General features: G+C 39.0%; 2 protein-coding genes across 4 annotated transcripts in view; both read left to right on the top strand.

Annotated features, from left to right (window-relative positions):
• Positions 1–17,399, top strand: part of itga7 (integrin, alpha 7) — a 28,792-nt gene extending 11,393 nt beyond the window's left edge. The window contains exons 2-26 of one of the 3 annotated variants that reach the window (XR_010168267.1): positions 1,140–1,267; positions 1,812–1,891; positions 2,137–2,392; positions 3,454–3,585; positions 7,432–7,639; positions 8,003–8,199; positions 8,451–8,539; positions 8,730–8,857; positions 9,088–9,183; positions 9,326–9,387; positions 9,663–9,832; positions 9,984–10,133; positions 10,814–10,929; positions 11,122–11,308; positions 11,390–11,464; positions 11,772–11,851; positions 11,996–12,073; positions 12,490–12,592; positions 12,774–12,989; positions 13,409–13,525; positions 13,614–13,727; positions 14,346–14,444; positions 14,606–14,731; positions 15,144–15,309; positions 16,121–17,399. Coding sequence is in view for 2 of the 3 variants with exons in the window: in XM_063911717.1 (XP_063767787.1) it covers positions 1,140–1,267; positions 1,812–1,891; positions 2,137–2,392; positions 3,454–3,585; positions 7,432–7,639; positions 8,003–8,199; positions 8,451–8,539; positions 8,730–8,857; positions 9,088–9,183; positions 9,326–9,387; positions 9,663–9,832; positions 9,984–10,133; positions 10,814–10,929; positions 11,122–11,308; positions 11,390–11,464; positions 11,772–11,851; positions 11,996–12,073; positions 12,490–12,592; positions 12,774–12,989; positions 13,409–13,525; positions 13,614–13,727; positions 14,346–14,444; positions 14,606–14,731; positions 16,121–16,276 (3,163 nt within the window). In the remaining variant the exon portion in view is untranslated. Of the gene's footprint in view, positions 1–1,139; positions 1,268–1,811; positions 1,892–2,136; positions 2,393–3,453; positions 3,586–4,289; positions 4,398–7,431; positions 7,640–8,002; positions 8,200–8,450; positions 8,540–8,729; positions 8,858–9,087; positions 9,184–9,325; positions 9,388–9,662; positions 9,833–9,983; positions 10,134–10,813; positions 10,930–11,121; positions 11,309–11,389; positions 11,465–11,771; positions 11,852–11,995; positions 12,074–12,489; positions 12,593–12,773; positions 12,990–13,408; positions 13,526–13,613; positions 13,728–14,345; positions 14,445–14,605; positions 14,732–15,143; positions 15,310–16,120 lie in introns of all 3 variants that reach the window. The other 2 variants (XM_063911718.1, XM_063911717.1) reach the window with 2 other exon arrangements.
• Positions 17,400–21,002: 3,603 nt separating this feature from the next.
• npffl (neuropeptide FF-amide peptide precursor like) lies at positions 21,003–23,300 on the top strand. The gene is made up of 3 exons (XM_063911859.1): positions 21,003–21,295; positions 22,131–22,246; positions 22,950–23,300. The coding sequence occupies exons 1-3, from the start codon at positions 21,149–21,151 to the stop codon at positions 23,068–23,070; spliced, it is 384 nt and encodes a 127-aa protein (XP_063767929.1). The 5' UTR covers positions 21,003–21,148; the 3' UTR covers positions 23,071–23,300.
• Positions 23,301–26,692: the final 3,392 nt, after the last annotated feature.

Genomic DNA, 26,692 nt, shown 5'->3' with positions numbered 1-26,692 from the left:
TAAACTTGAAGAAGAAAAGATGTTGAGTCAAAGTTGCAGCTCTTGTCACAGTTTAAGTAAGTAAGATTTTTGGAAGTGCAGCAGTCTGGTCCACCATGCTTAATTCTCCCTGTTCTCATTAATGTCAACATTTTACCAAGCACAACTTCAAATATCCAACACAAGAGTAAATTATTATGACGAGTTCCTGCTGTTATGGCTGGTTGATTAGTGTCTGTGTCTACTTCTCTGTCTGTGCAGGGTACATACAGTGCTATCTGCTAGCTACATTTTATTTATAGTAAAATACTTGCCAGCCACAGAGATAACTCTAATTTAAGTGTACACATGGCAAGGTAGGTATGAGGGGTGTTGATGATGGGACCGTTTCACACAGGCTTTACAGCTTGTTTCTACTCACACATCATCGCTATAATTATATGTAAGAAGCAGGCACATTGTAACAGCTATTGTTGTAGCACTCAATTTAAGGTGGATCCCGTCAGGCTTTGTTGTGTTTTTTTTCCCAACCTTACCATATGCTTATTATACTCTTTCCTCCACCTCCATTTCCCCACGTCTCGCTTTCATGCATATGCCACGGCTGACGGTGTTGGGTGGAATGTGGCTCAACGCTCTGTTTTTAAATAGCATCCTAGCCTGAATCAGCCGCTCCAAATAAGGCAGAGGGCAGTGACACTGGCCCCAAAATATCAGCTACCACCAACCACTGAGAATAAAACCTTTCCTTGCCTTGATAGTAAAGGGTGTTTGGTGATAGCTGCAGCATTATAGTGAAAAGGAGAAGCAGTACAGACGCACAGAGCTGTTTCGAATCAGCTTAAAGTCGAGATAACATATTTGGTGGTCTCTGCATGATTGGAATAACTTGAGATACAGGTGTTTGTACTTTACAGTGATCGTGCCTCAGGTCAGCTGAGGCTGTGAAATGCGCCCACATTCACATGCAAAATCATTGCTTAATAATAGCATTCAACCAGTTGCAACTATCATTAGATTTTATGTAGGAGCCTACTGAACTTACATGATATTTTAGTTACTGTCATGAACCCTAACAGATTCTACCATTAATCCAACAATGAACATTTCATAAAATAACATATGTAATTACATTAATGTTCATTGTAATGTTCCTTCAGGATCCTCGTGGGGGCACCGCAGGCAGCAGGGCAGGGCCTTATGAGGGGGACTCGGCCAGGAGCTTTGTTCAGATGTCCAATCACACCTGAGGAGTACGACTGTGAGAGGGTGGATATCGACGGAGAAGGTGAGTCAAGTAGAACTCAAGTGTTTATTCAGTTATTGGTTAGCATCAACAATGTTGGGATAACAGACTTAGTCATTTTTTAAATATGATTAGTTGAAGCATCTCAAATGTGATTATTGTGCCGGGTTTGATGTTACTATTGTTTTGTGCTTGATCCTGGTATTGCTGAACATTGTAATGGGCATTTTGTGTCTTTTTATAGCCTGCATGATAAAAGAAATTCAAATAATCCAGAAAATAATCAACAAACTTTTACATTTTTTGTCTGTTAGACTCCCTGCACTTTATCTTCTTAAAGTTCCACAGAGATTAACGTCTACTCTAGCTCTGAATTTCTCATACCGTTTATTATTTTAAAGCTTCTAACTTAAGTTTGACCTTTACGTAGAAATTTCCATTACATTAGAGAAAAGTTTACTTTGTGTTCAACATCAATAACTCAATTCAACAACAAAGTGCTGTCTGCTTGCTGTGGCTCAGATCCTAATTGGTTTACACTATGTGAGCTGTTATGATTTCCATTTCCTTCTGTGTTTTCCCTCAGTGAATCTGGAAAGAGAGAGCAAAGACAACCAGTGGCTCGGAGTTACGGTCAAGAGTCAAGGGATTGGAGGGAAGGTGGTGGTAAGTGAAGGCCACATCCTGTTAATGTACCAGGAAGCTGCAGGAAGCTTGGTTGTTCTTGTTGTTTTGCTTCTGACCCAATGACTTGTGAACCTAGCACATTTTGAGCTTTGGTTAATCTGTTTTAACCTTTTAGAAATGTATCTTTGAAGTTGAAGACTAGCTTTTCTGAATGAGTAACAACAGTAAAAGTAACAACATATAAATCCTGATATACTCCAATGACATTTCCTGTCCCTCACCAGACCTGCGCTCACCTGTATGAGCTCAGGCAACGTGTTGGTCAATCTTCAGAGACCCGTGACCCCATTGGACGCTGCTACGTTCTGAGCGAGGATCTGACGGAGCGAGACGACCTGGATGGAGGGGAGTGGAAGTTCTGTGAGGGTCGGCCGCAGGGACACGAGCAGTTTGGCTTCTGTCAGCAGGGCATGTCTGTCAGTTTCACCCCAGACAACGACTTCATTCTGTTTGGGGCTCCGGGCACTTACAACTGGAAAGGTAAGGTGTCCGATTCGCCCTGCAGGAAGCAGAATCACTGTTAAGATCAAGTTTTCATTCCTATTGATTAATTTTACCAATGTGGTGATGCAGTTTTAAAGTTGCATAAAAAAATGTTTGGACACTAGGTGACAGCAACAAAAAGACATTCAGACATTCACTGTTTTTTTTATCTGAATGACATGGTTGAATGTAAATCTGTGTGCTACATTTTCCCGTTTTAAAAAGAATATATGAATACATGTTGACAAAAAATTGCATCTGTACAAAGCATGTAGGCAGATATAAAGCAGATTTTAGCAGATTTTTTCAATCAAATTAATTGAATAGTACTTTACTGCAATCCATGTAAACTGTGTAATTAAAACAGTACTATTAGGGCTATACTGTTAGGGATTAAACATATTGAATTGATTTATAAACCAATCTAGTGATTGGACACAGACATTATGCAGAGCAGCGGTATGCACTTAATCAAAGAAAGCAATAATATTTAGTTGGTGCGGTAATCGTATACGGGATTGATTTATTTTATCCACCACATGAGATCAATGCTTATGTTTTTCTTCATTTACACAAATCACATTCAAACACATGTAGAAGTCTGCATTTAGTCTACATGATTTGGTCGGAGTCTCTTGTTTAAATGTTATTTCATTCTAAATATATTTTTGTCACTTTTCCAAAGTGAATAAACCTAAAACTGATGGACACTACTCACTGATAATGCAGTGCGAAATAATTAAAATACATACAATCATTCCTAAATTGTTAACTCTTGCTGTATATTAATGCAGTTCAATTTTGCATTTTCTTCAAAAGTCTCTGTTTTATTGATACCCAACGTTGTGGACAACATGTTTATCATTTAAAATGGTTAAGGATGTTGATTTATTTTAGACTAACTAAACATTATACTATAAGTTACTGTTGTACATACTGATAATTTGGACATACTATATGTTCAAGTATGTCATAAATCACACAAGTCTGTTTGTCTTTTGTTGTCGGATGTGTGTGTGCTTGTTGCTCTGCTGTGCCCTCAACTGTTTCCATTCCAGGTGAGATGCGTGTCCAGCTCCTAAACCAGACTCTGCTTGACCTCGGTTTTTATGACGACGGGCCATACGAAGTGGCAGATCAGAAACAACTTAATGCCCAGCTCATCCCTCTGCCTTACCACAGTTACCTGGGTAGGATCGCCCTCCCTGCTCACTGCTGCCTGTGCACAGGAGAAAGAGAGAGGGCCAGTGGAGGGCGACAACAGGGCTCAGGCTGCACTCCAACATGGCAGCCCAAATCACGGGAGCTTGTAGCAGCTGCCAAAAGGCCTCTAACTGCTCATTCCCTGTGGATTATTTCTGGATGAGCCTAACTGTGACTCACAGAGCCCTGAATGTAACTCCACCTCATTTTTTTTAATGCTCTACCATGTGAATGTGGGTGGACTTGAAAAATGTCAAGAGCTTTTTGTGGCCTGAATTCTCATGATGCCAGTATACTTCCTCCTTGTCAAGGGAAATATTTACCCCCCCAAAAGAAATCAACCCAATAACAATGACGTTATCCTCTTTCCATTCAATGACCTCTTGTCAAAACAAAGTAAAACAAGTCAAAATGTTGAAGAGGGTGTGGTAGCATCAGTAAGAGTACAGTCTGAGCCTGAGCCGTCGTCTCTCCACCAGGTACCCAGCAGTTCTGCAGGACCGCTGCGGCACCTCAAAGACAAAACACCAATCAATCACAGCTTGTCTCACCTGCACCTCCCTCTCCCCCATCTTTCCTCTCTTTTCACTCTCTTTCCCCTCCCTCTCCCATTTCACCACCCCATCACTCCCCTCCTACACTCGTCCTTCTGTTCTTCTTTCTGTCTTTCTTTTCCTGTCTTGGGCCATAGGGCTCTTGTTCTTGGCTAGCCCCATTGAAGATGCACTGCTGTACAAAACTCTGGAGCCCTCCAGCCGGCCTACAGCGTTTGAGGATGTAGCTCATAATAGCTACTTAGGTTTGTAGGCGTGCAGTGTTTTAGTTTGGACCGGATTGGGCTTGTAGTAAAAGTAGTACGACCTTCCTCCTCCGTCTTCGTCTCAATCTTTTCTGCTAATTCCAGAAAGTGTTTTAGTGTGTAATTTATGTACTACATGGGACCTCATCACCTGTACTGTTACAAAGAGACAGCCATCTAAAAATGCATTTTTTCCACTGTAAAAATATTATTATAATTACTATAATTTAATGTCTTTTCATTTTTTGGTTTGATTATTTTTTTACTTCTGTTTATAGCTTTCTGATTTGACAATGGCAATTAGATGGTTGTCTGTTTGAGTAGCATCGGGGTGTTTGTCTGTTCTGTCTGTAGATATCTGTTGTCTGTAGTGTGTTCAGTCAGTCTGCATGTGTGTGGGTACGAAGCTTTCCAGTTGGTGGTGGTTTTCTTGTAAGTCATAGTTTTACTAAATCGCTTTAATGATACCGAAAAGTTCAACTAACAAACAAAACAAAGACTGTACCTCCATGCTAGCAGCTCTCAGAGTCTGTACTTGGCGAAGGGGTAGTTTAGCCGGTATAATGATTACATCGTTCATCTTCTTAGTTTAGTGTGTTGGCATGCTCTAAAAACATTAGCTCTAAAAATAAAGTACAGCTGAGGATGAAGGGAATGTCATTTGTTTGGGAGGTTTCGGTCACCAACATTATTACTGTTAATCCTGAGGGTATCAAGAATGTGTGAACACATTTTCAAAGCATCAATATAATAATTGCAGATGCATTTCATTCCAAACCATTAATCCATTATCCTCTGGAGACCATGAATGTATTTAAAAATGGCTACTCATCCAAAGGTTGTTGAGATCTTTGAGTCTGGATCCAATTGGTGGAGTAAAGACTGTTTTTTACAATATATTACAAATCCCTAGGTATTTAGTGTCCATGTGTAAAGACTCTTCGCCTGCTTAACACAAGCTGTTTTATTGTTATTGTTCCAGTTATTACTTTTGACTAAGTGTGTGGATCTACCATCAATCTCTTCATTCACATACCTCCAAGCCTGCTTACCCTCCCGCTCTCCACATTGAACCGTCTCCTAGACAACGCTAATTCCCACATGACCTTTTAGCCTTCATTTATAACTCACATGCTCCCATTGATCCTAACCAGATGATTTGCCACACCTTTGCATGCTAAAATGATAGAGGCAGTGTTTAGCTATTCATGATGATATTATTTCCTAACAATCTTTGAATCCGACTTATCAAAGGATTCTGTTTTCATATACAGTGGCTTCAACCATAAATTATGTTACAAAGAGCTGTATAAAAGCCTCCATCCTTTTTTACCTCCACCAAGGCCAAATCAAAACCTTTCAGAGAGAATAGAAAATAAAATCTTGTTTATTGCAGGTCAAATGGAGGTCTAATGCTGCATCCAAGTGCAACAATGGTGGTCCAGTTTTTCATTTACAAAGATAGACGTGAGAAAATACAGTCTGATCCCGTACAATTTCATCTACTGCTCTGGTCAAAGCAATATTCATGCTCATGATCTTTACTAAATATAGTTTTGACTTTATTTAGCTTGTTTTACCCCCAAAAAAGGAAAAAACATAATTGTTCCTAGCAATTTGAAAACTAAAAATGTATTTACAAGGATTAAACTGAAGAATAAGCAAATGGTAGAGTGAAGAGTAAATACATAATTTCAACAATTGATAGATATTGCCGCTGTGACAAGGCAGTACCCTACAAATTAAAAATAAATGTCAAACTGTGCTCGGAGGATGCACTGATAATAAAATTGGGAAAAAAGTATATATTATTGCTAGTTGTAAAGACAAGGTTATGTATAACTAAATATTGGGTATTAAGGACGCACCTTCCAAAGGATGGGAATAAGTAAGTGTTTCTAAAAAAAAGCAATAGTTTAAACCATTTAAAGTGAAACCAAATATTTACGCAAACAGATCTGGCTCACAAAAATTAAAGCAGCATTAGTTGCAGCGTTTCCAGCAACACGCAATTTATAAACACTTCAAATCATTACATTAGTGTAGCATAAAGAAATAAATGAAATAAGCCATACAATAGAAGGCAGTAAATTATACAAAGTAGTACTGAAGGACAGAATAACAATATATACCATACACAACATGTTTGTTTAAATACCTGTAGGGGGCCTTTTAGAAACCTTTTACTGCCTAAAGCTTTTATTCCCCATTTAGTTTTATAGAGCTGCCCTGTGTGGAAAAGCATCACATTTTGTCCGTGGTTTTCTACAGGACTTGTGATGTAGTGTTGCATTCCTCACCTTCCACCCTGGAGCTGCTCACTGTTTATCCTGTCTCCCCCTGCATGTTTACGCAGCACTAACAGATGCCCCCCCTCATGTTATTATAGATTATTTCACACTCTATCCTCTGCATGTTTTGAAACAACTGAGGCAAATGCATGTGGTTGCTTCTGTTTAGGTGAAATGTTTGATATGATGTGCTATTTTTCACAGCTTTATAAGAATATCTCACAATTTATCAAGAAGCTAATACTCTCACACATAAAGCCCTCCCCTTTTCACTTGTCTACATTGCTACATCTGATTTATATGCGAGCACACATTCCTCTACACACACAGAGACACACACACATGAACACTTACACTTCCATATAAAAAGGGATGCTTGAGGTTATAAATCTGATTAATGTCCACCCACACTACTTACATCCTGCCTTCACTTGAGGCACTGATACAGAACAGTAGCATCATGAATCCCATGAGACATTAGGCAAAGCCCAATACATCTCCCCTCTCTTAATCACAACCCGCCTTTTCTGCTCTTACCAGTGAACACACAACCAATCACAGGCCTCCAACTACATGCGCCTTCAAACACATGCACATAGGACATTTACACCCATCATGAGTTTGGCATAAAATCAATAGTCACTTAAGGCACACAATTTCATTAGTAAGACGATGAGCAGAATATTCTACACAGAGAGGAGAGTCTCTGAGCTCAATACTAATACTAATACTACATCTTCCAGGGTTTTCTGTGGACTCTGCCATGGGGATAATAAGCCTCAGGGACCTGACCTTTGTGGCAGGTGCACCTCGGGCCAATCACACAGGGGCAGTGGTGCTGCTAAAAAAAGACAACGTGTACCGGCTGGTGCCACAGCACATCATCTGGGGAGAGGAGCTGGCATCTTCATTTGGGTACTCTGTTGCTACAACGGATCTGAACCGGGACGGGTGAGGAATTGCTGGATGTTAATTGGTGAATAGATAAGGGGGGTCAGTTGTTGAAGAAGTATTCAGGTCAATTTCACTTTTAAATTAAAATATGTTCAGCTGATTTACATTAAGACTAAAAGATACTAATTAAAAACGACCCTTTAATTTCCAAATCATCGAAGATTTATTTATATTACAATACTTTACCATATGGGTGAGGTGGAGCTAATTTAAGAACTTTATATCATTTTTAGTAGTTCAACTTATGACAATGCATCCTATTATACAGGTTGTAAATCAGAGGTCTTGGATAGGAGGTTCTGTTGGCTTCTTTGAAATCTAATTAATATACATTTTCTGATTCTTTGTTTCTGTTCCTAGTTGGACCGACCTGATTGTTGGAGCTCCTAATTTCTTTGACCGTAAGGCAGAGATTGGTGGGGCTGTGTACGTGTACCTGAACCCCTTCGGTCACTGGGACGATCATTCTCGACCCATCCGTCTCAATGGGACCTACGACTCCATGTTTGGAATGGTAGTCAGCAACATCGGTGATCTGGACCAGGACGGGTACGGAGGTGAGAACAACCCAAAATCTCATACAACATTAAAGTATGCATTGAGTTTGACATTAAGTATGTGTATTGAAAAACAACTGACAAATCTAAGTCAGAACTTTAAGATATTAGGATACGGTAAAAACATGCAAAAGTTAGTGCTGCCACTGCTGTTGCTACTTTAATTCAGTTTCACATAAAATATAATAATAGAAAGAAGTATCTAACTTAATGAAGGTTTGTTTTTAACAATGATTTCCATATCTTTTCAGATATTGCTGTGGGGGCACCGTTTGATGGCGATGGCAAAGTTTTCATCTACAGAGGCTCAGATGCTGGAATTGAAACCAAGCCAGCTCAGGTGAGTTTTAGACAACAGTTTAGGAATGAACGGAGAAATTAAAAAGGACATATGAAAATATATAAAAAATGAAAAGTGCAATACACATTAGGACCTAAAGCAAAGGTTGTATCATTATATGGTAGACTTGGTTTATTTATTAGTTTTTAAATCTTTAACTATGATGAATGATCTTTTTTTATACCATCAGGTGCTGGATGGTCGTGACTTTGATGTGAGACGATTTGGATACTCCATCTCAGGCGGATTGGATATTGACATTAACCATTACCCAGATATTGCTGTGGGCTCTCTTAATGACTCAGTGGTTCTGTTCAGGTGAGATTTATTTAGAAAAACAGAACAAGCTGCTTTAATTTGTAATAACATAACATGAAAACTCAATGTTAAATTTCCTGTTGTTGATACATCTGATCAATTCCAAATTTAGGCAGACACTGCTATCATAGACCTTTCATATTTATTATCAGTTTTTTAAGAATGAAACTACAATTAAGTCATAATGTGTTCTACCTGACACATCTCTTGTGTTTTTGTTTTTACCCAAGGTCTCGCCCAGTCATCCATGTGCTCAGAGAAGTATCTATCAACCCTCAGTACATTGATCTGGAGCAGCATAACTGCAAGGGCAGAGAGGGAGCCTGGTAAGAGTTTATATTTGGACAAATTCTTCTTCTCAATTATGATTTTTTTCTAAATATTCTATCATCTTAAACTTTTCTATTGGTAAAAACTGTAACACCCACCGACCCATATTCCTCTTTCCACGTCTTCTTTTTTTTCTAGCGTGGAGGTCAAGGCCTGCTTCACCTTCACAGCCCACCCAGAACACTACTCTCCACACATTAGTAAGTCACACCTCGCTGTCCAAGACCATTTTTGTTTGTCACTTAAGTGGGACAGAAGTAATTTTCTATTTGCAGTGAAAGTAACCTTATCTCTGGAGTAACATTAGACTTTATTTTGATAAAAATCACAGCTGTGTAATACTGTATTCCCTCTGATGGGGTTTCATCTATGTTCTGTCCCTGGTGGACTCTTTAACAGCTCTATGTGTGTGCTGACATTTTTTCCATCCCTCTATCTCTCTTGTTGCACCTCCCTTCATTTTACTCCCATCAAGCCCTGGTAGTACACTTTGAAGCTGACACTGAGCGCAGGAAGTTGGGCCTCCCACACCGTGTTAACTTCCTAGGACGCAGTTCCCTGGAGCCGGAGTATACTCAGACAGAAGAGGTGGAGCTCCATCGGCAGCGTCACCCTGTGTGCACCACGGCTACCTTCCAGCTCCATGTCAGTGACTTTGATCTTTTTGTGTTGTCCAGACAAAAAACATCAGGATACATTCAATATTTTTACTATAAAGTTTAAATGCCATAGACAAACTCTTTGACCAGATATTTCTATTATCCATAACATTTGGTTCAAATCTCTGTCCATACAGGATAACATCCTTGATAAACTGCGCCCCATCTCATTGGCGATAACCCACACGATCAAGCCTGTGCCACCACGCAGACACTCTGGTGCCAAGAGGCTGGAGAAGCTGGCGCCTGTGCTGAGTCTTTCTCCGTCCAATATGCTGCACTCTGAGGTCAGTAACAAAAAAGAAGCTCAAGTATTTCATGGTCCGGATCTATTTCAATGGGCCACACTTGCCTGTAGATTACCTTATACAGAAGTAGAGATTTATGAAACAATTCCAATCAACAATTTTATTCAAAATAAATCCGACTTGTTAAGGGATATGAAAGAAACAAATAAACAAACCTAGCTGACAATTTAATTTCTGTTTAAAACATTAACATGGATAAACATGCAGAATGACATTTTGTTTCAGAAACATGTGGACTCATACTTGGTAAACATGTATTGCTTCATTTATTTAATTTGTTTTTCTCCCTTGAACCCCAAATGTTCGCTGCTTTAGAGATATTTTATGCATCATGATTAAAACCGTGTAATACAACTAGGGCTGCAAACTGTTAACATTTACCAAAAATATACATTTTTCTCAATCACTTCTTTTGTCAGACAAAGGCAACTGCTTTGAATGTCTTGAATGTTCCTCCCAACATTCAAAACCCCCCAAAATTAAATATACTTTCAAATGTATTATTTGCTCCATTTTCAGCTGTTATTTCAGTCAAAACATTTTATATAATAAACACATTTCAGCATTTACTATACTGTAATCTTGTATTAAAAACCTGACCGTAGACGTAGTTTGTGTTTTGTTAAGCATCTTACCTCTTCCTCATTTACACTCTGAAGGTGAACTTCCTGCGAGAAGGATGCGGCAGCGACAAGATCTGCCAGAGCAACCTGAAGCTGAGCTACCAGTTTGGAACAAGACCCCTGACCTCCGACCTCTTCACCCCACTGCCAAAGTTAGTGTCTGCCCAGCCCACTCTGTGTGGGCTAGACTGTTGCCTAGGGACCCTAACACAAACGATCATGTGTGTCTGTTGTATCAATGTGTGCACAAATTGTGTTTTCAGTTTTAGTGCTGAACAACCACAAACATTTGCTCTTTGCCTTACACTACTTACAATGTGTTTTCCCCCTCTCTTTTCATGTAGAGATGACGATGAAGTGCAGGTGTTTTCTCTGTCAGACCAGCGGCTGGTGGTGCTGGAGATCACTGTCACCAACATGCCCTCTGACCCTCAGAACCCCGAGGAGGACGGAGACGACGCCCATGCTGCTCAGCTGCTCATCACCCTTCCCAACTCTCTGTCTTATGCCGGCTCCAGGATCCCACCACAGGTATCTGCTCTATTAAGAACAAGTATGTTTGGATATCTGTTTTTGCTGATAGTGTTTTTTAAATTTGTTATCTGTCTGTAGATAAGATGCCAGGCAAACCAGAATGGCTCCCAAGTTGAATGTGACCTGGGAAACCCTGTGAAACGAGACACTAAGGTATGAATTCAAAATCGTGTGAATTCCGACACAGGGCCCTTTGCTTCATGTTGTCACCTGTCTCCAACCCATTCAACTCTAAACGACCAATGTGTAATAAAACCAAAAGTGCAAAAAAACGTTTTGGAAATGGAGAGAAATCAGGAAAAAAACAAGTGACTTGTGGTATAAAATATATATTGTTGTTAGATAATTTCATATATTTTCATAATTTATAATGAGGATAATTTTTATAATTTCAGCATTAAGAGAAATTATGTGTTCTTATTGTTATATATTATTTATATTTAATTTGTTGCTATTTCAGCTTAAATTCTCCATCAACTTGAGCACATCGAACATCACAATTGAGACCACTGAGTTGACAGCAGATCTCTCTTTGACAACGTAAGTCCTCTAAAATGTTCTCTTGACAACATGATGGAAAAGCATCATATTTCACTCACATCAAGCTTTATATAAGCGCCAATATTTTACCTGTTCAGACCAAAGAATCCTTTGATCACAGTTTTTTGTTGTTTTTGTCCTCAGTATCAGTGAGCAGCCCGATCTGGAACCAGTAACAGCTTTTGCTAGAGTTGTGATAGAGCTCCCTCTGTCTGTCAGTGGGTGAGTAAAACATTTTATTATTTTATTCTCCATCTCTGTTAAACCTGTATGAGGCTAGGAGGTTGCTTTATCTTAGTTTAGCTTACTCATGCTATTAACATCCACATCATCACCTTGTTTTTCTTTAGCTTTTTCTAAAGTTATTTTATTATGTGTCAGCCTTATTATGTAATGTTTACAATGTATATTCTAGATATTCTGTGGATCAAATTCCACAAAATCTAGCTTGGAATATGAGGTATCTTTTTTAGAAACTTTCTGATCTCATCATGAACTGAAACTGAAGTCTTCTGTGCAATGCATGCATGGTTTTGTGTTTACTGGCCAATCAAAGGGCTGCTGTTTCAATATGCTGTATGCAGCTCTGTGAGTGTGTGCAGCTGCCTGACCCGTGATGTATTCGTGTTATACTGTAGGCTTGCTCGTCCTCACCAGCTGTTCTTCAGCGGGACAGTGAGGGGAGAGAGTGCCATGGCCAGTCTGGAGGACATCGGCAGCACTGTGGACTTTGAGTTTGTGGTGAGGAACTTGTGTGTGTGTGTGTGTGTGTGTGTGTGTGTGTGTGTGTGTGTGTGTGTGTGTGTGTGTGTGTGTGTGTGTGTCTGTGTGTGTGTGTCTGTGTGTGTGTGTGCGCTTGGCATCAATGCTGAAAGAAGTCCAACATCCTGATTTTATCTCTTTTATATTTTCTTTGCATCAGGTGGCTAATACCGGACCAGCTCTGCAGACGCTTGGTTCAGCCTTCCTCAACATCATGTGGCCTTACGAGCTAGCCAATGAAAAATGGCTCCTGTATCCGGCAAGCTTGATGTTTGAGGGTCACCCAGAAACACAGTGCACCTCAACAGGGGCATTTAATCCTCTGAAACTAGCCAGCTCCTTACCTACAAGACTCCAACAGATTGTTAATATAAGGGTAAGCAGAGCACAGTTTATTTGACCCATTCGAAGGAAATCTATACGAAACCACCAATTAAGACAGCACAGTCAATCTGCATCCACTTGTATGGCCAAAGAAGGTGCATTCGATTTTTTTATTATTGTAAGTTGGTGGTTTGCCATTAAGAACACAATGCAAATGAAAAACTCAATTTGATCTACATTCTCTAAATTCAATAGTTTCTGCTTAAAATCAAATACATTTGTTAGATGACAAAAACATTCCATCAAGTTTAAGTAAAGCATTTAAAAAGTAGATTTGTGGATGCATCTGTAAACTAATGTGTCATTGTCATGACTGGAACATTTACCTCCTGTACTCATGTCCATGTCACGTTTAACTCATCAAACAAGGCTGATTCATCCCTGCTTGTATGTGTGTGTCACTTCCACAAGGCTGGGCGAACGCGCCGCTCCCACCCAGAGGAGGAAGGTCCAATGATGACCAAAGGCAGCGTGAGACGAACCACACCAGCTGTGGCAGCTTCAGAGAGACGCAAGTCGCTCAAACTTGTAAGAGGGAAAGGAAAATATTGCTGCCTTCAACTGTCACTAGTTCATTTAAATCCTAGAGTGCTAAAGCTGTGTTTTCTTTCTCCAGGACTGTCTCTTGGGGTCCGCTCGCTGTGTCCTGTTGCAGTGTCCCCTCCACAGCTTCTCTGGTCAGGCTGTCCTCAAGGTCCACGCCAGACTGTGGAACAGCAGCTTTATAGAGGTAAATAAAAAAACCTGTCCTCATTACATCTGCACCTCACTGCACATTACTCTCCAGCTCATTCCAGTTGTTTGCAGCTGCTGCTGGCAGTCACATGTGAAGTGAATGAATGAGGACTGCAGCAAGTGAATTTACAGGATGATTAACACGAGCTTTGATGTGAAGGCAGTAGGAAAACTGTGAACACAGCTGTCAGCTTTGACCACTGAGTCACCGGCAGCTGCTGATAAAAATCAGTGGAGATCCAAGAGTGACAAGAAATATACAGTCAACATGTTTTTGCTTTAAACATCCAATAATTATTTTTAGTGGGCAGTTTTCTTTTGTAGTATATCTTATCTCCACATAAATGGATGAAGATGTCGCTGCAGATGATTCCTTATTTTACAAGAGTCTTATTTTAAAAAATGTTGTCATCGTTCACGTTATATGATGAAGGTCCAAACAACAGTAGGAAAAAATACATTCTATGAACTAGCATTTACTTAAATTATTAAAAGAAATAAAAAAACGTTTGGGAGCTTTCTGTTCTGAATGAACAAAAGAATAGTAATACTCATAGTTCCTGTATGTATTATTAAATACTTCTTATACATTCTTCCTGTCTCTGTCTGTCAGGATTTTTCAGCGGTCAGTGCTTTGGAGCTGCTGGTCAGAGCCAACATCACTGTGAAGTCCAGCATCAAACACCTGGTCCTCAAGGACGCTGCTGCACAGGTACTAAACACACATCAGCTTATAGAGCATTTATGCTTATTTTATTTTATTCAAACTTTTATCATAACAAATATATGTGAACTGAGGCTTGAGGTGTAGTATATCTATTCTTTTCCTTTTAATTCTGAATTTTATTGATTGCGTTTTTTCTTCCTCTCCAGGTTCCAGTAATGATTTACCCTGAGCCGGGTCTTGCTGATCAGTACTGGATCCCCTGGTGGATCATACTCATAGCTGTCCTGGCAGGCATCCTGCTGCTGACTCTGTTAGTCTGCATACTGTGGAAGGTAACTCAAACACACAAAGACACACATGTTTTTTGCCCTGTGTGTCAAAGTCCTAAACCGATTTTTATATACATTTTCTTGATTATACTGTATTCACATTCAGCATACCGTACACATAAGAGGCGTTTTGATTGAACGACTTCATCCCTGTCACCTCACTGGTCATTACTTTGTCTTTTTCCTCATTAATTTCCACGGTAGTCCAATTATTTCTTCCAGCTTTATTCTGTCCTAATCATTTTATTCCTTCCAGCTCATTCTCATCTGTTCCTTTCCTCTTTTGTTTGTCCTCTGTGTCATCTCTTTTTGTTTGTGATGTCAATCTGGGTACTTGCTATCCTTAAATCCCCTTCCTTTTTCTTTTCCCATTGTTTCCCCCACTGTTTTACTTTCCCTGTGATCTGTTGCCCAGTGTGGCTTCTTCAAGCGCAATGAGCGGCGCCAGCACTATGACACCGAGTACTACCGCGCCCATTTGGGCGTCCAACCCTCGGAGGCGGAGAAACAGGCATCAGAACTATAATATTAAGAAATATTTCATTCTGGCCTGCTCTCCCCTCCTCCTCTTCCTCCATGCGGTAAAACATTTACCCACAATGGCTGTGTTGTGCACTATGATGTGGCTGATGGTGTTCATTTCAGTGTGAAATATTGACACACATTGGCACAAATTAATTCAAAAAATACTCTTGCTATTTAGCATTGATTTTTATTTTTTATTTGTGCCTATGAACACCATCCATTCATCTCGCTGTCAAAGCTTTTCAGATGCGTGCTGTGCTGTGTGTTGTGCCTCTGCTGTTGACGTGGCAGATTAATTATCTACACTTTATGTTCACTAAGGCACCGGTCTATGGAGATTAGTCATTTTTGTGATGTGCTGGTCAATGTGCTTTTCAATATCTTAACACTCCTGTTTGACATATCATGACCAACTGCCTTATTTTCAGGTGTTAAAAGTTAAAGTTGTCATTAACATCTTACGGTGTTTTTGTTCACAAGTGGGCTCTTCTTCTTGATGGCAGCGTGTTTGGGTGTTAGTCACGGACACTTAAGGGATTGAAATATGGAGCATGTGGATGTGCTTTTGGGTGCTTTTTTAAAATTAATATGTCACTTTAACTGCACAAGGTCATCAGATTTTCAGACTTTTTATCCATCTGAGATGAATTCCAAGATTCAACTTTAATGGAACTAATTACATTTTGTACGCCTCTTACGTCTCTTGCACGATATTTGAAATGACCCAAATTATATAATAATACACAAATGCATGCAATTTGTGTGCAATTTCCAATCACTATACAGTATATGACATCAGTTAATTTGTTGTATCCTTCTGTACCGTCTCTCTGTCTCTCCCTTCCTTTCTTTATCTATCTGCCACAGTGTGGCTTCTTCCAGCGGGCCCACTACAAAGACAAGTTGCCTCAGTACCACGCGGTGAAGATTCCTCGCGAGGACCGGCCACAGTTCCAGACTGAGAAGTCGGGAGTTGTCCATAAAAAGGAATGGGCCACGCACTGGAGCGACCGGACCTCATAACTCGCTTTGAAGCACTGACTGACTGAAATATTTCAAATCACATGTGTGGCACTCATTCTGTCTTTGCATTGGAACTAACAAACTAAAAACATGAGGAATATGAGAACTGAGATTGTGCACTCTGTACTGTGTCAGTACTTGCATACTTATGGCCTGTTACACTGTGACTGGATCTATACTCTCTGTAGCTCACTGATGGCTGGCCTTGCATAGTTTAATTACTCTGTGCATTTATATCAGTGTGTTACAGTTAATACTGCAGGCCAACAACAGTATCAGAACCAGTCCAGCAGCTCAAAATACTTAACCTTCAGAAGTAAGCTCACATGGACTTCACTGTTTTCATGAGGACAGAAAATCACAACTCGAGGACATGCATGAATGCACAAACATACAGTAGGCTATAATCTTAGATGCGCGCGCACACGCACACGCACACGCACACACACACACACACACACACACACACACACACACACACACACACACACACACACACTATACATTGTCGATGAAGACACTGCCGTGACGAAGACTACTTTTTGCCATAACTACTGTAAGACTGACAATTACTATAGGCAATGAAAAAATGCTTCTTTTTTATATAAATGACTTTTGAGGATTTTGTTTAGCACTGGTGGACATTGTAAACATGTCAGTATGTAAGATATCAGTGAAGTTTTATGTTGCAGAATGTGTCAAGGAAAAGAAAGGCCTTTTTACGTCAATTTTTTTTTTTTTATGTCAGTCAAATTTACTGCTCATCAATAGGATACTGCCTGAGTGAACTTGAAAAAGAACAATACAACCTATAACAGCCACGCCCATAGCACTGCAGCCGCATGGAAATCAAATATGTAATGAAGCAGAGCAATATTTAAAATATGGTCTGCACATTTACAGTGTAAGCATTTCAATTAATACACCAGTTTATAAAATGATTGTGTGTGAAAACGTGGTCTCAAATGACGCCCTATAATGTATGAGTGAATGAGATACTTTATTATCATAACGTTTTCAACAACTTCATTCATTTTTTGACTGAAATGTAAAAACATTTCACCAGAAGGCACCATTACCTTTGTATAAATAGTTATAAAACGTCCTTGTTGGATTATATTAACCTGCTTGTTGCGTTGTTCCTGGTACTGTACTCTAGTCACAGCAGTCGGAGTAAGATGGAACATTCATTTCAGTACTGACATTTCTAACTGTGTACAAGTGCCTTGTTGTAAAAGTGTCTGACACCTCTGGATAAATAAAAATCCCTCTAACACTTAAACAACATGAAGAAAGGAAAGAAGATTTCAAGAAGAACAGGACACGTCGGCAAGGAGCAAAAAACACTTTTTTTGGATCTAATATGGGTCGATGAAGTCGCTGTAAAGCATGAAAAGTCAGCTTTTTTTTTTTGAAGGTATTGCTGGACAATCTTGTATTAGCTGCATGAAGCTCCTGTTGCTGTCCTGACCCCCACCCCCACCCCGCGGCCCTTTTTTTGGTCATGACAAAATGTTTTATTTATTTTATGTTTGGCTGCACTGTTTAACACTGTAAATAAAATAAAAGGAAACAAAATAAACCAATTTGATATTGCTTTGTTTTTTTCACACCTTGCAGTCACCCAGATCAGTGAGCGGTTACTGGTTAGCCTGCAGTTCATTCAGAGAACACCGGAGGGAGGCAAACGTCTGGAAAACAAAAGAAACCTGTTCTCTGTACTATTTATTATTGTTTATACAAAAATAAAATGGACTGTGTATGACACACAAAATAAATGAATACTGATAGTATGTAAATGTTGCCATTTAAAGGATGGAACAAAAACATTTCAAGACAATATTAAAAACTGGCACAAGTTGAATGTGCATTATTGTGTTCCTTATTTCTATGGTTATCCCGCCCATCACCTCGTAACGAGACATTAATGTGTCAAATCAGCGGGGACAATTCTCAGCACAAGTACTAATTTCAATGAAAATAAATAAGAATATAAATATCGTGTGTGTGTGTGTGTGTGTGTGTGTGTGTGTGTGTGTGTGTGTGTGTGTGTGTGTGTGTGTGTGTGTGTGTGTGTGTGTGTGTGATTAAAATGAAAAAAAATCAGGGGAATAGAAACTGATAGAGGTAAGTTCAGGTGATAACAGAAACCATCGTCAGGATATATCACAGGCCAGCTCAGACTCTGCTCTTGTCCATAAAATAATTTAACAGCCAGGTCAACCCGAGGTTAGACTGACAAAGCTTTGAATCCTCAGCTCATTTCCTGTTTTAACATGGAAGCATGATAATTAAAGTGGTAATACATGGTTTCTACAGTCAAAATACCAGCAGCTACATAAGGCTGAACCAGTAGGTGTTCGACCTTCTCATGACCTGGGTTGGATAGAAATAAATATATTTCTGAATTCTACACTCTAGATTTTCTATCCTTCAGCTTTATGTTTAAAGCGGATCAACGACAAAACATTTTTCGAGTACCTTACACAAGTTTGTTTGTTTCAAGCTGTTTAATTGTCGGACATTCATTTTACTGCAATAAGAAATAAGACAATTAAAGGGACATTAGGTTATGTTGACTAAATGTTTGATTGATATTAGATTGAACCTACCTGAGACAAATCAATATAAACCTACAGTGTGATCGAAGGAAATGCCAAAACTCATAGTAAGCAAATACAAATGAATGACAAACAGTAATTATGTACCACATAATAGCATGTGCAAAAGCTTGGTTACAGATATACATTTATTTGGAGTAACAACATCAAGTGGACATTCTTGGGACCTATATCCGACATATAGACCCCTCTCTCCCCACTTTCTCTACTATCATCTGTCAATTAGAAGTTAAAACAATTTACGAGAAATCTTACCTTTACAATGATTATATTGATTTGTTATTGTGTTAATTATTATAACAAATGAAATGAAAATATAATTGAAGCTGTTACATTATATATAAGGGGTTTCAATTTGTATTGCTCCCAATTTACACAAATGAAGTAGAAGAATTTTAGAAACACCTAACCACTTTATCTTCATTGCTTCAACAGAATCAAAAAACTCTTTAACTGTGTCAAACACAATTAAACACAAAAGATGCATCATAGGAGCAGACTTTGTAGCAATGACATTGGTTACCGGTGTAACTATAGTGGCTAGTTTCTTATATTATATTATGTGTTTCTGAGCTTGATCTTAAGGAAAACATCACACACTAAACATAAATGTTATGATCGCATCAGAGTGACTCAATTAGATTTTCTCTTTTCTCTTATGATCTTATTAGAGGGATGAAAACTAATTCCCTTAAGAATTCTTCAGATGTCATCCTGGTTGCCATGGCGGTTATACAGGGACATGTGTACATGTGTGTGTGTGTGTGTGTGTGTGTGTGTGTGTGTGTGTGTGTGTGTGTGTGTGTGTGTGTGTGTGTGTGTGTGTGTGTGTGTGTGTGTGTGTGTGTGTGTGTGTGTGTGTGTGTTGCTGTCTAAGCGGATTGTCACCCATTAAGCACTTTGATGAGTCAAATCTGTTGTCTCCTCATGTATTGGGGAAGTAACTCATTATAACTCAACATAATCACACACAGAGTACACCCTCCCACACACTGATTCAAAGCAAGAGATAAAGCACACACATCAGCATTAATAAAGACATGTCATTCTCATAAAATCAAGTCTTCTTTACAAATTAACAAAATGAAGGGAGCCAACATTGTTAAATGTTGGCTCCCTTCATTGCTAAAAAAAAACCCAAAAACCTTTTCCTTTCAGCTATAAGCGTCCTTCTTAAATCCCCTTTAATTTGTTTAAAGATAAAACCAATTGAACCATCTCTTCTACTGCGTAAACAAAGATTTTGATGACCCGTAACACTACTATTGAACTATAGTGTAATTTATGTTTCTGCCAATAACCATTTGGAGTGAGCATACATGAAGCATTTACAGTGGATATATAAACTCTATAATTAAAATGAAAGAAACCATTTAGCTGAAAATGGAGTTTGTATACACCATTTTCAATAATCTGGATGCAGCACTTGCAAACCATCCCTAAAATGAAATAATGATAGCCTACATTAATTTGTGATGTCAACAACTGTGAGGGTAATCCTTCACTGATGAAATAATCGGTCACATAATTGTAAACTCTAAAGTGTGAAAGGATATTGTTGGACATATCCTCTGGGTAAAATCATTATCTCTTTAACAAAATATAACAAAACTAATAAGCAGTATTGTGTTGCTCCATCTCTTTTGCAATTCTCCTATACGTCTGCTTTGTTTTACGTTTTCTTAAGTTCATTACGTTATTGCGTTGTTACCTTAGATCACTAAAGTTGATTGGACTAATCTGTTTAGAACTGCCATTTGTTTGCGTGGGTGATGATTGTTTTCACATACTGTTTGTCTGTACATAGGACAAAGACTACTGGGAACATGGATCAGGGTCCATTTGCAGGGATTTATCTGTTTAATAACTGGAAGAGTGTTGTTGCACTACCCTTAGGGCCGCATAATAATGCACTCTGGTGCACAGTCATCACTAATGGTCTGATCCTGCTAAATGGACCTGCTTAAGTCTCCTATAAGGGGGCTGGGCCTTCCTCTATCCTGTCCCTTGGTCCCCATTTGCTCTCTCTGGGGTTTTCAGCCAGTGACCGTGCAGTGTATATAAGACCCCGCAAGGATGCTACCACCACTGAAGTTAGCCAGGACACTTCACAGGACACTTAACCCCAACGGGACAAGTCTTTCCTCACTCCACAGGAGCAGACCCTTTGGAAGTCAACAAAAAAGACAACCAAAGTCCTTCCTCTACTTCTGTCATCAGAATTCATCTGACCTCTCTTCAGTTTGAGACCATGGACACAGCTGCAGTGGTGACTCTCCTGGCTCTGGTTGTGGCGATGGCTGGCGTCAGTCAGGCTCTTCATGTCCAAGGCAGCCTGGACAAAAATGATATCCTGCCAGACTCAGAGGACAACATGGCCGACCACCTGCTGGGGCTGGTGAGACAACAAACCACTCACACTGCTTTTTAAGTCTTGAGTTCATCCTGCTGTGGCTAGGAAACATACAATATTAGAATTATGCCATGTTGTGTGTTCTTCCATAACTCATGTTAAATCCAATACAATTTGCCAAAAGAATGTTGGCACTTGAAAATATAAATCTAATGTTGAGACACATCTCAGGCACACATGGTTATGTGTAAAATTATACTGTGAGGTAGGATTTATAACTTTAGTTTAATCAGATAAAACTAATTAAGAAATATGATCTTTCTGTTGCTCTAAATTACACTGAATGAAAAAAAAGTCATGGCAACATTTTCAGAGTTCTGGCACTTCATGTGATGAAGTGGGTAAATGGTATTGGAGCCTTTTTTATCAAGTGAAACAAGCGAAATCACACAATTCATTTAGATTTCAGATAGTGTTACTCTCTATGCAACAGTGTGAAATAGACTATAATATATTCTGAGGTCAACAGACAGAGCAGACAAGGAGGAGGGGAATTCAGATACTGAGGAAAATTACAAGATGTTTCCTCTGTGATTTGTAAAGCCAGTTTTATTTTGCATAAAGATAAGGATGGATGGATATCTGAGTGGGCACGAGAAGCATTTCTCTGTATTTGCACACTGATATCTACATCTCAAGGTCCTCTGCCGTAGCAGAACTGCCTGAATGGAGTAAGAAACCCTGGGGTTATAGTTGCACCCAAAATCGAATGGAGTCTTGATGTTGTTCCAGGATATTTTGTGGGTTATTTCAGAAACAGAATTCAAGCTTTTTGATTCTTGGCATTGCATTTGTTTGTGTGTATGCTGCTGTGCTCCAGGAGAGTGAAAACACAGATAACAGCGTTGATGACCGTTTGCTGAGCGCGGTGCTGAGAGCTCTGCTCCTCGGATCTCAGAGAGAAACCAGGAACTCTGTCTTCCATCAGCCACAGAGGTCAGTGCCATTAGAGAGCCGGTATTCATCAAACATATATAATACATTTTAAGTAATCACCCAGGATATAATAATGTATATAGTTGTTCCATTTCAATATTCTATAGGGAAACTATTTTATCAATATTGCTTAAAAACTGGGAAAAAACGCCCATCCAAATTTCCTAAACATTCCGGAGATGCCGTTGAATGTATTATTTTAATCCCCACAACAGTCCAATCAAAAAAGATACTCACGCTTCGCTTAAAAATTGAAATAGATTTATGTCAACCTGCCAATATTGAACGGTGGCTTCAGCACCAAATGCAGATGAAATGTAACCCATTAGAAAACCAGCTTGTAGTCGTTGTTAGTGAAAGTGGTTTAGGAGGCAACCGCCTCTTTTATTGCAAAGATTTGATAATGTTTTTAAATTGAAATTGTGGTCTCAGCCTTATTGGGTATACATATTATACTTGAACTATTAACCTAGCTCCTATGTAACAGACCCTTCCTTTCTGATGAATTACTACTGTTTGACAAACACAAGAACAAAATGAGATTGATTATTCTGTATTTTCAGATTTCATTTTTAATTTTTCCATGTTTATCCCTTATCGTAAGCATTTGTTTCAGACAGGGTCCACAGTATAAAAATGTATCTATAGAATATCATTCAAACCTAAATTATATCAGTACCTGACAGTTTCTCTTCCCTCACAGGTTTGGGCGCGGCTCCAGAGGGCAGGTCATTTCGGAGGATCAGATGCATTCCCGTGATTGGGAGGCTGCCCCCGGTCAGATCTGGAGTATGGCGGTGCCCCAGAGGTTTGGAAAGAAATGATCATTCAACCCGATTCTCACATCAAAGTCCTGGCATAGGACCAAGCAGCGGGGCAACTGTGGAGAGACAACATTTGAATGAATTAATCAGAATCTGTTTTTTCTACATTGTCCCATGGCCTACACAACATTTAGTTATACATGACATGGGCTTCATTTTACATTTTTTTTCCTTATAATATATAATGAAGCATGAAAACAAATGCCTATTTGGGTTTTGTGAGCAGACTTAATTTGTCCGTATGGGTAACGTCATTTCAACATATTTGCTGTAAATTGATTGCTATATTCTTTGTTATTATTCTGTTCTGTTCTGAATAAAAAAGCTTAGAACTTGGAAAAGATAAACTGATGTGTATGTGTGTGTTCAAAATGATCAAGATTAGGCTCCAGTAATCTATTCAAAGGGGAGTATTACAGTTATGAACCCTTAAAATACAGATGTTGGAATTGTGTGAAATTTCTTCACAAATTCTATTGGATGTTTGACATCTGCATGATACAACATAAAATAAGAAATATTCATAATCAAATACAGACTAGGGCTGTATATAAGGATCATTTACTGGACATATTTTAGCTCTCTTCTTTAATACACTAATTTTGACAATTTCTGAAAATCTAGACCACATGCTCATACATACTAATTTCTCACTTCAAATGTGCCTTAACTGGCTCGCTCAGACATTGGAGGAATGCACATTTAAGGTACTTCTTGTAATATTATGTAAAAGTTGTCCTGAAAAAAATATAATTTCTCTTTTAGTTACAGTACATCACTTTCTCTTCAACCCACAGACAGTTTTGTGCAGTTTTCATGGATGTGGACTGAGGATGTTTTAACCAGCTAATATACAGTGATTCACAGCTCTTCTCTGTAGACCAGCAGAGGCTATTGTAGTTTTCTGTGTTGAATGTACAGGCCACCTGGGGATGTAGCATGCAATAAGCTTCAGCACTAATTAAAACACAGCAACATGCAATTACGCTACGTTTCCGCAGCCAATTACTGGGAAGGAAAGCACGTCTATCCCTCTTAGGAAGAGTCTTTTATAAGCATGACCTCCCATTCCTTTTTATGAGCCCAGAAGACAACAGCAGGAATAACCAGAGCTGAGACTGTTGACAGATGACCTCTCAAGTTCTTTTCTTTACATTCGTCCCTGCTAACCTCTGTTAAAGAAGTTTGCAATCTTGTTCAAAATAGCCCATTGTAGGCACAAAGGCCTTATTACTGTAGCCTGAACATTATCACCAGCAGAAGCATGACACGAAAATATGCACAGATATAAGAACAACAATAAAGTATAGCTACAAAATGTTACAATTGAATCAGAGTGACTTACTGTAAGTTAGACAGACCAATTTCCATGACTTAATGTGGTTATGGTTGCTAAGCAGCTAGTATAGCTTCTAATGTATATCACTGTATCTATGGTAACATTGTAACCAAGTAAGTCCTACAGAATACACAAATACAACAAGCTAATTTCATCGTGTAAAGTTGAAGTAGGCCTACAAAGTGTTAAGATGTTTATTTATTTTATTATTGTTTCCCTTTTGTCTGTCTAGTAGCGTGTCGTGAGAGATGTCTGTTTTTAGTGTTAACTATACGTTATACAACTGTGAAAATGTAATCTGATATCGGTTTAAAATCACCATAAATAAAGTGGGGGGAAAAAAATGTCCCAAAATGTAATGTCACAGGTCACTTGATGTGATCTATTGCTAACTATTGTACTGCAGTATACTGTTAAAAACATACAGAACAAAATGTAAAAGAAGTTAGGGTATATTCAAGTACTAAAGATTCTATAGCTTATCGTTTTGGCTTTAATGCTGCAGTGCTAGCATGTTTCTGTCCATCTACTGTACTGTGTGACTTTTAGCTGGACTTCTCAAGAGCTTAAGTGCCCAAACCTTTTCCACTTGAATGGGCAAAACCGCAACTTAATGCTGGGCCATGGACCAAAAGCAAATATCTTTTTGTGACTTGTATTCTAAGCCTGTTGTTAAAATGCAAAACGGTACTAAGATCCAAGTTCCCTTATCGCATTGCCTTTATGTGCACCACTGTCTCTGCAATTTTTGTATTACTTTTCTCACGGCAAAAGGACTTCCCCTCTGGCAGTCATCTAAAATAGTGAAAGAGGGATCCCCCAGCAGGATGTCTGAGTTTGCAATAGGATTACATCTGTGAAGCAACAGGGACTATGACAATGACTTATGAGAATTAAACATGAGGTAACGAGAAACATGTTAAGACCAACAGAGACAGCTGGGCGCTGGAGCTGTTAATGGCACAGCTGAAAGATTTAACTCGTAAGAATTCGATGAGTCTGCGGGGGGGTTCATACAAAAAATCAGTTTTGACTGAAAGAAAAGAATAGAGAATTGTGATTGCCACGTACTGCATGCAGTAACAGCAAGTACATGATATGGTAAACTGCAGCTCAGATGCTGTCATTCTCTATGGCTTTCTGACCTCTCTTCAATCCCCCACTACCACAGCACAATTTGTCACAAACAACATGCTTTAATGGCTCCAGGGTGAGTGAAGGATCGTGTATGTCAGTGTCAAGGGTAAACTGCAGAGTTATTTTACTTTGCAGCTAAACATTTAGCAAACAATGCTGCAATGTGTAAATTTCTTTCACAATTCTGGACAGCTATTGTTTTCTATTTTCTATTAAAGAGAACATTTTTGTTGCAGACTGTTTCTGAGGATGTACAGACAATATTAAAAAGCTTCCAGTGTCAGATATGAATGCACTGCACTACAGACAGCAGTCTAAACAACTAAACAAAATACCTGGTGCCACCTTCGTAGTCAACATACGTGCATTCAATTTAAAGGAAGAACTCTTGATCTGAGTTGTTCATGTTTTTCTGTAACTTACGCACTCTTTGTACTGTTTATTGAGCTGCCGAGTTACTAAAAGCTCTGTGAGATGATCGGATGATCCAGGACTTTGAAACAGAGTACGATCATGCTCCTCAATCAGAGTTAGCAAGTTTCTGTTTGAAGACTTTCCAACCAAAATAAAAATGAATGGAAACAATGACTGTCTTGAACAGTTGTGAAAATACAGTTAAATGTTTTGACTTGTAGGCTACAGTATGAAATTAGTTTTTTTGGATGGACCAATGGAGAGAGTTTACATTCATGTTAGTTGTTGGTTTGATGAAATAGTTTTTGTGTCCGTGAGTGGCCATTTATCGTTTCTCTGACGTACAAGGGTTAACACTATAGCTTAAAATAGCACAACATAATAAGAGGATTGTGGTTTGAGTTTGAGAAGCAACAGTAAAGCCTCTCTAGATGAAGCATCTGATGAAAGTTAATACTGTTAAGCAGGGACTGTAAAAACATAAAATGATTAGAAAGGTATTTGGAGAGTGCAGACGTCCACCAAGGCCATTTACATAAGTGAAAAATAATGCGTGTACCCCCCACCCTTATTCGGATCCATGCCAAAATGAAATGGGGTTTTTCATAGAATGAAAATCGGCCTAGTATTTTAATTGTTTTTTTCAATCCTGCTGACAAACCAACAAACCTAACGGTAAACAAAACCTCCTTGGTACTGCAATGAAACAACATTCATTAACAGTTAACAGGA

This window comes from Eleginops maclovinus, chromosome 20, assembly GCF_036324505.1.
Source record: "Eleginops maclovinus isolate JMC-PN-2008 ecotype Puerto Natales chromosome 20, JC_Emac_rtc_rv5, whole genome shotgun sequence".
Lineage (NCBI taxonomy): Eukaryota > Metazoa > Chordata > Actinopteri > Perciformes > Eleginopidae > Eleginops > Eleginops maclovinus.
Note: the sequence above shows the minus strand (reverse complement) of the source record. Positions and strands in the feature narration are given on the sequence as shown.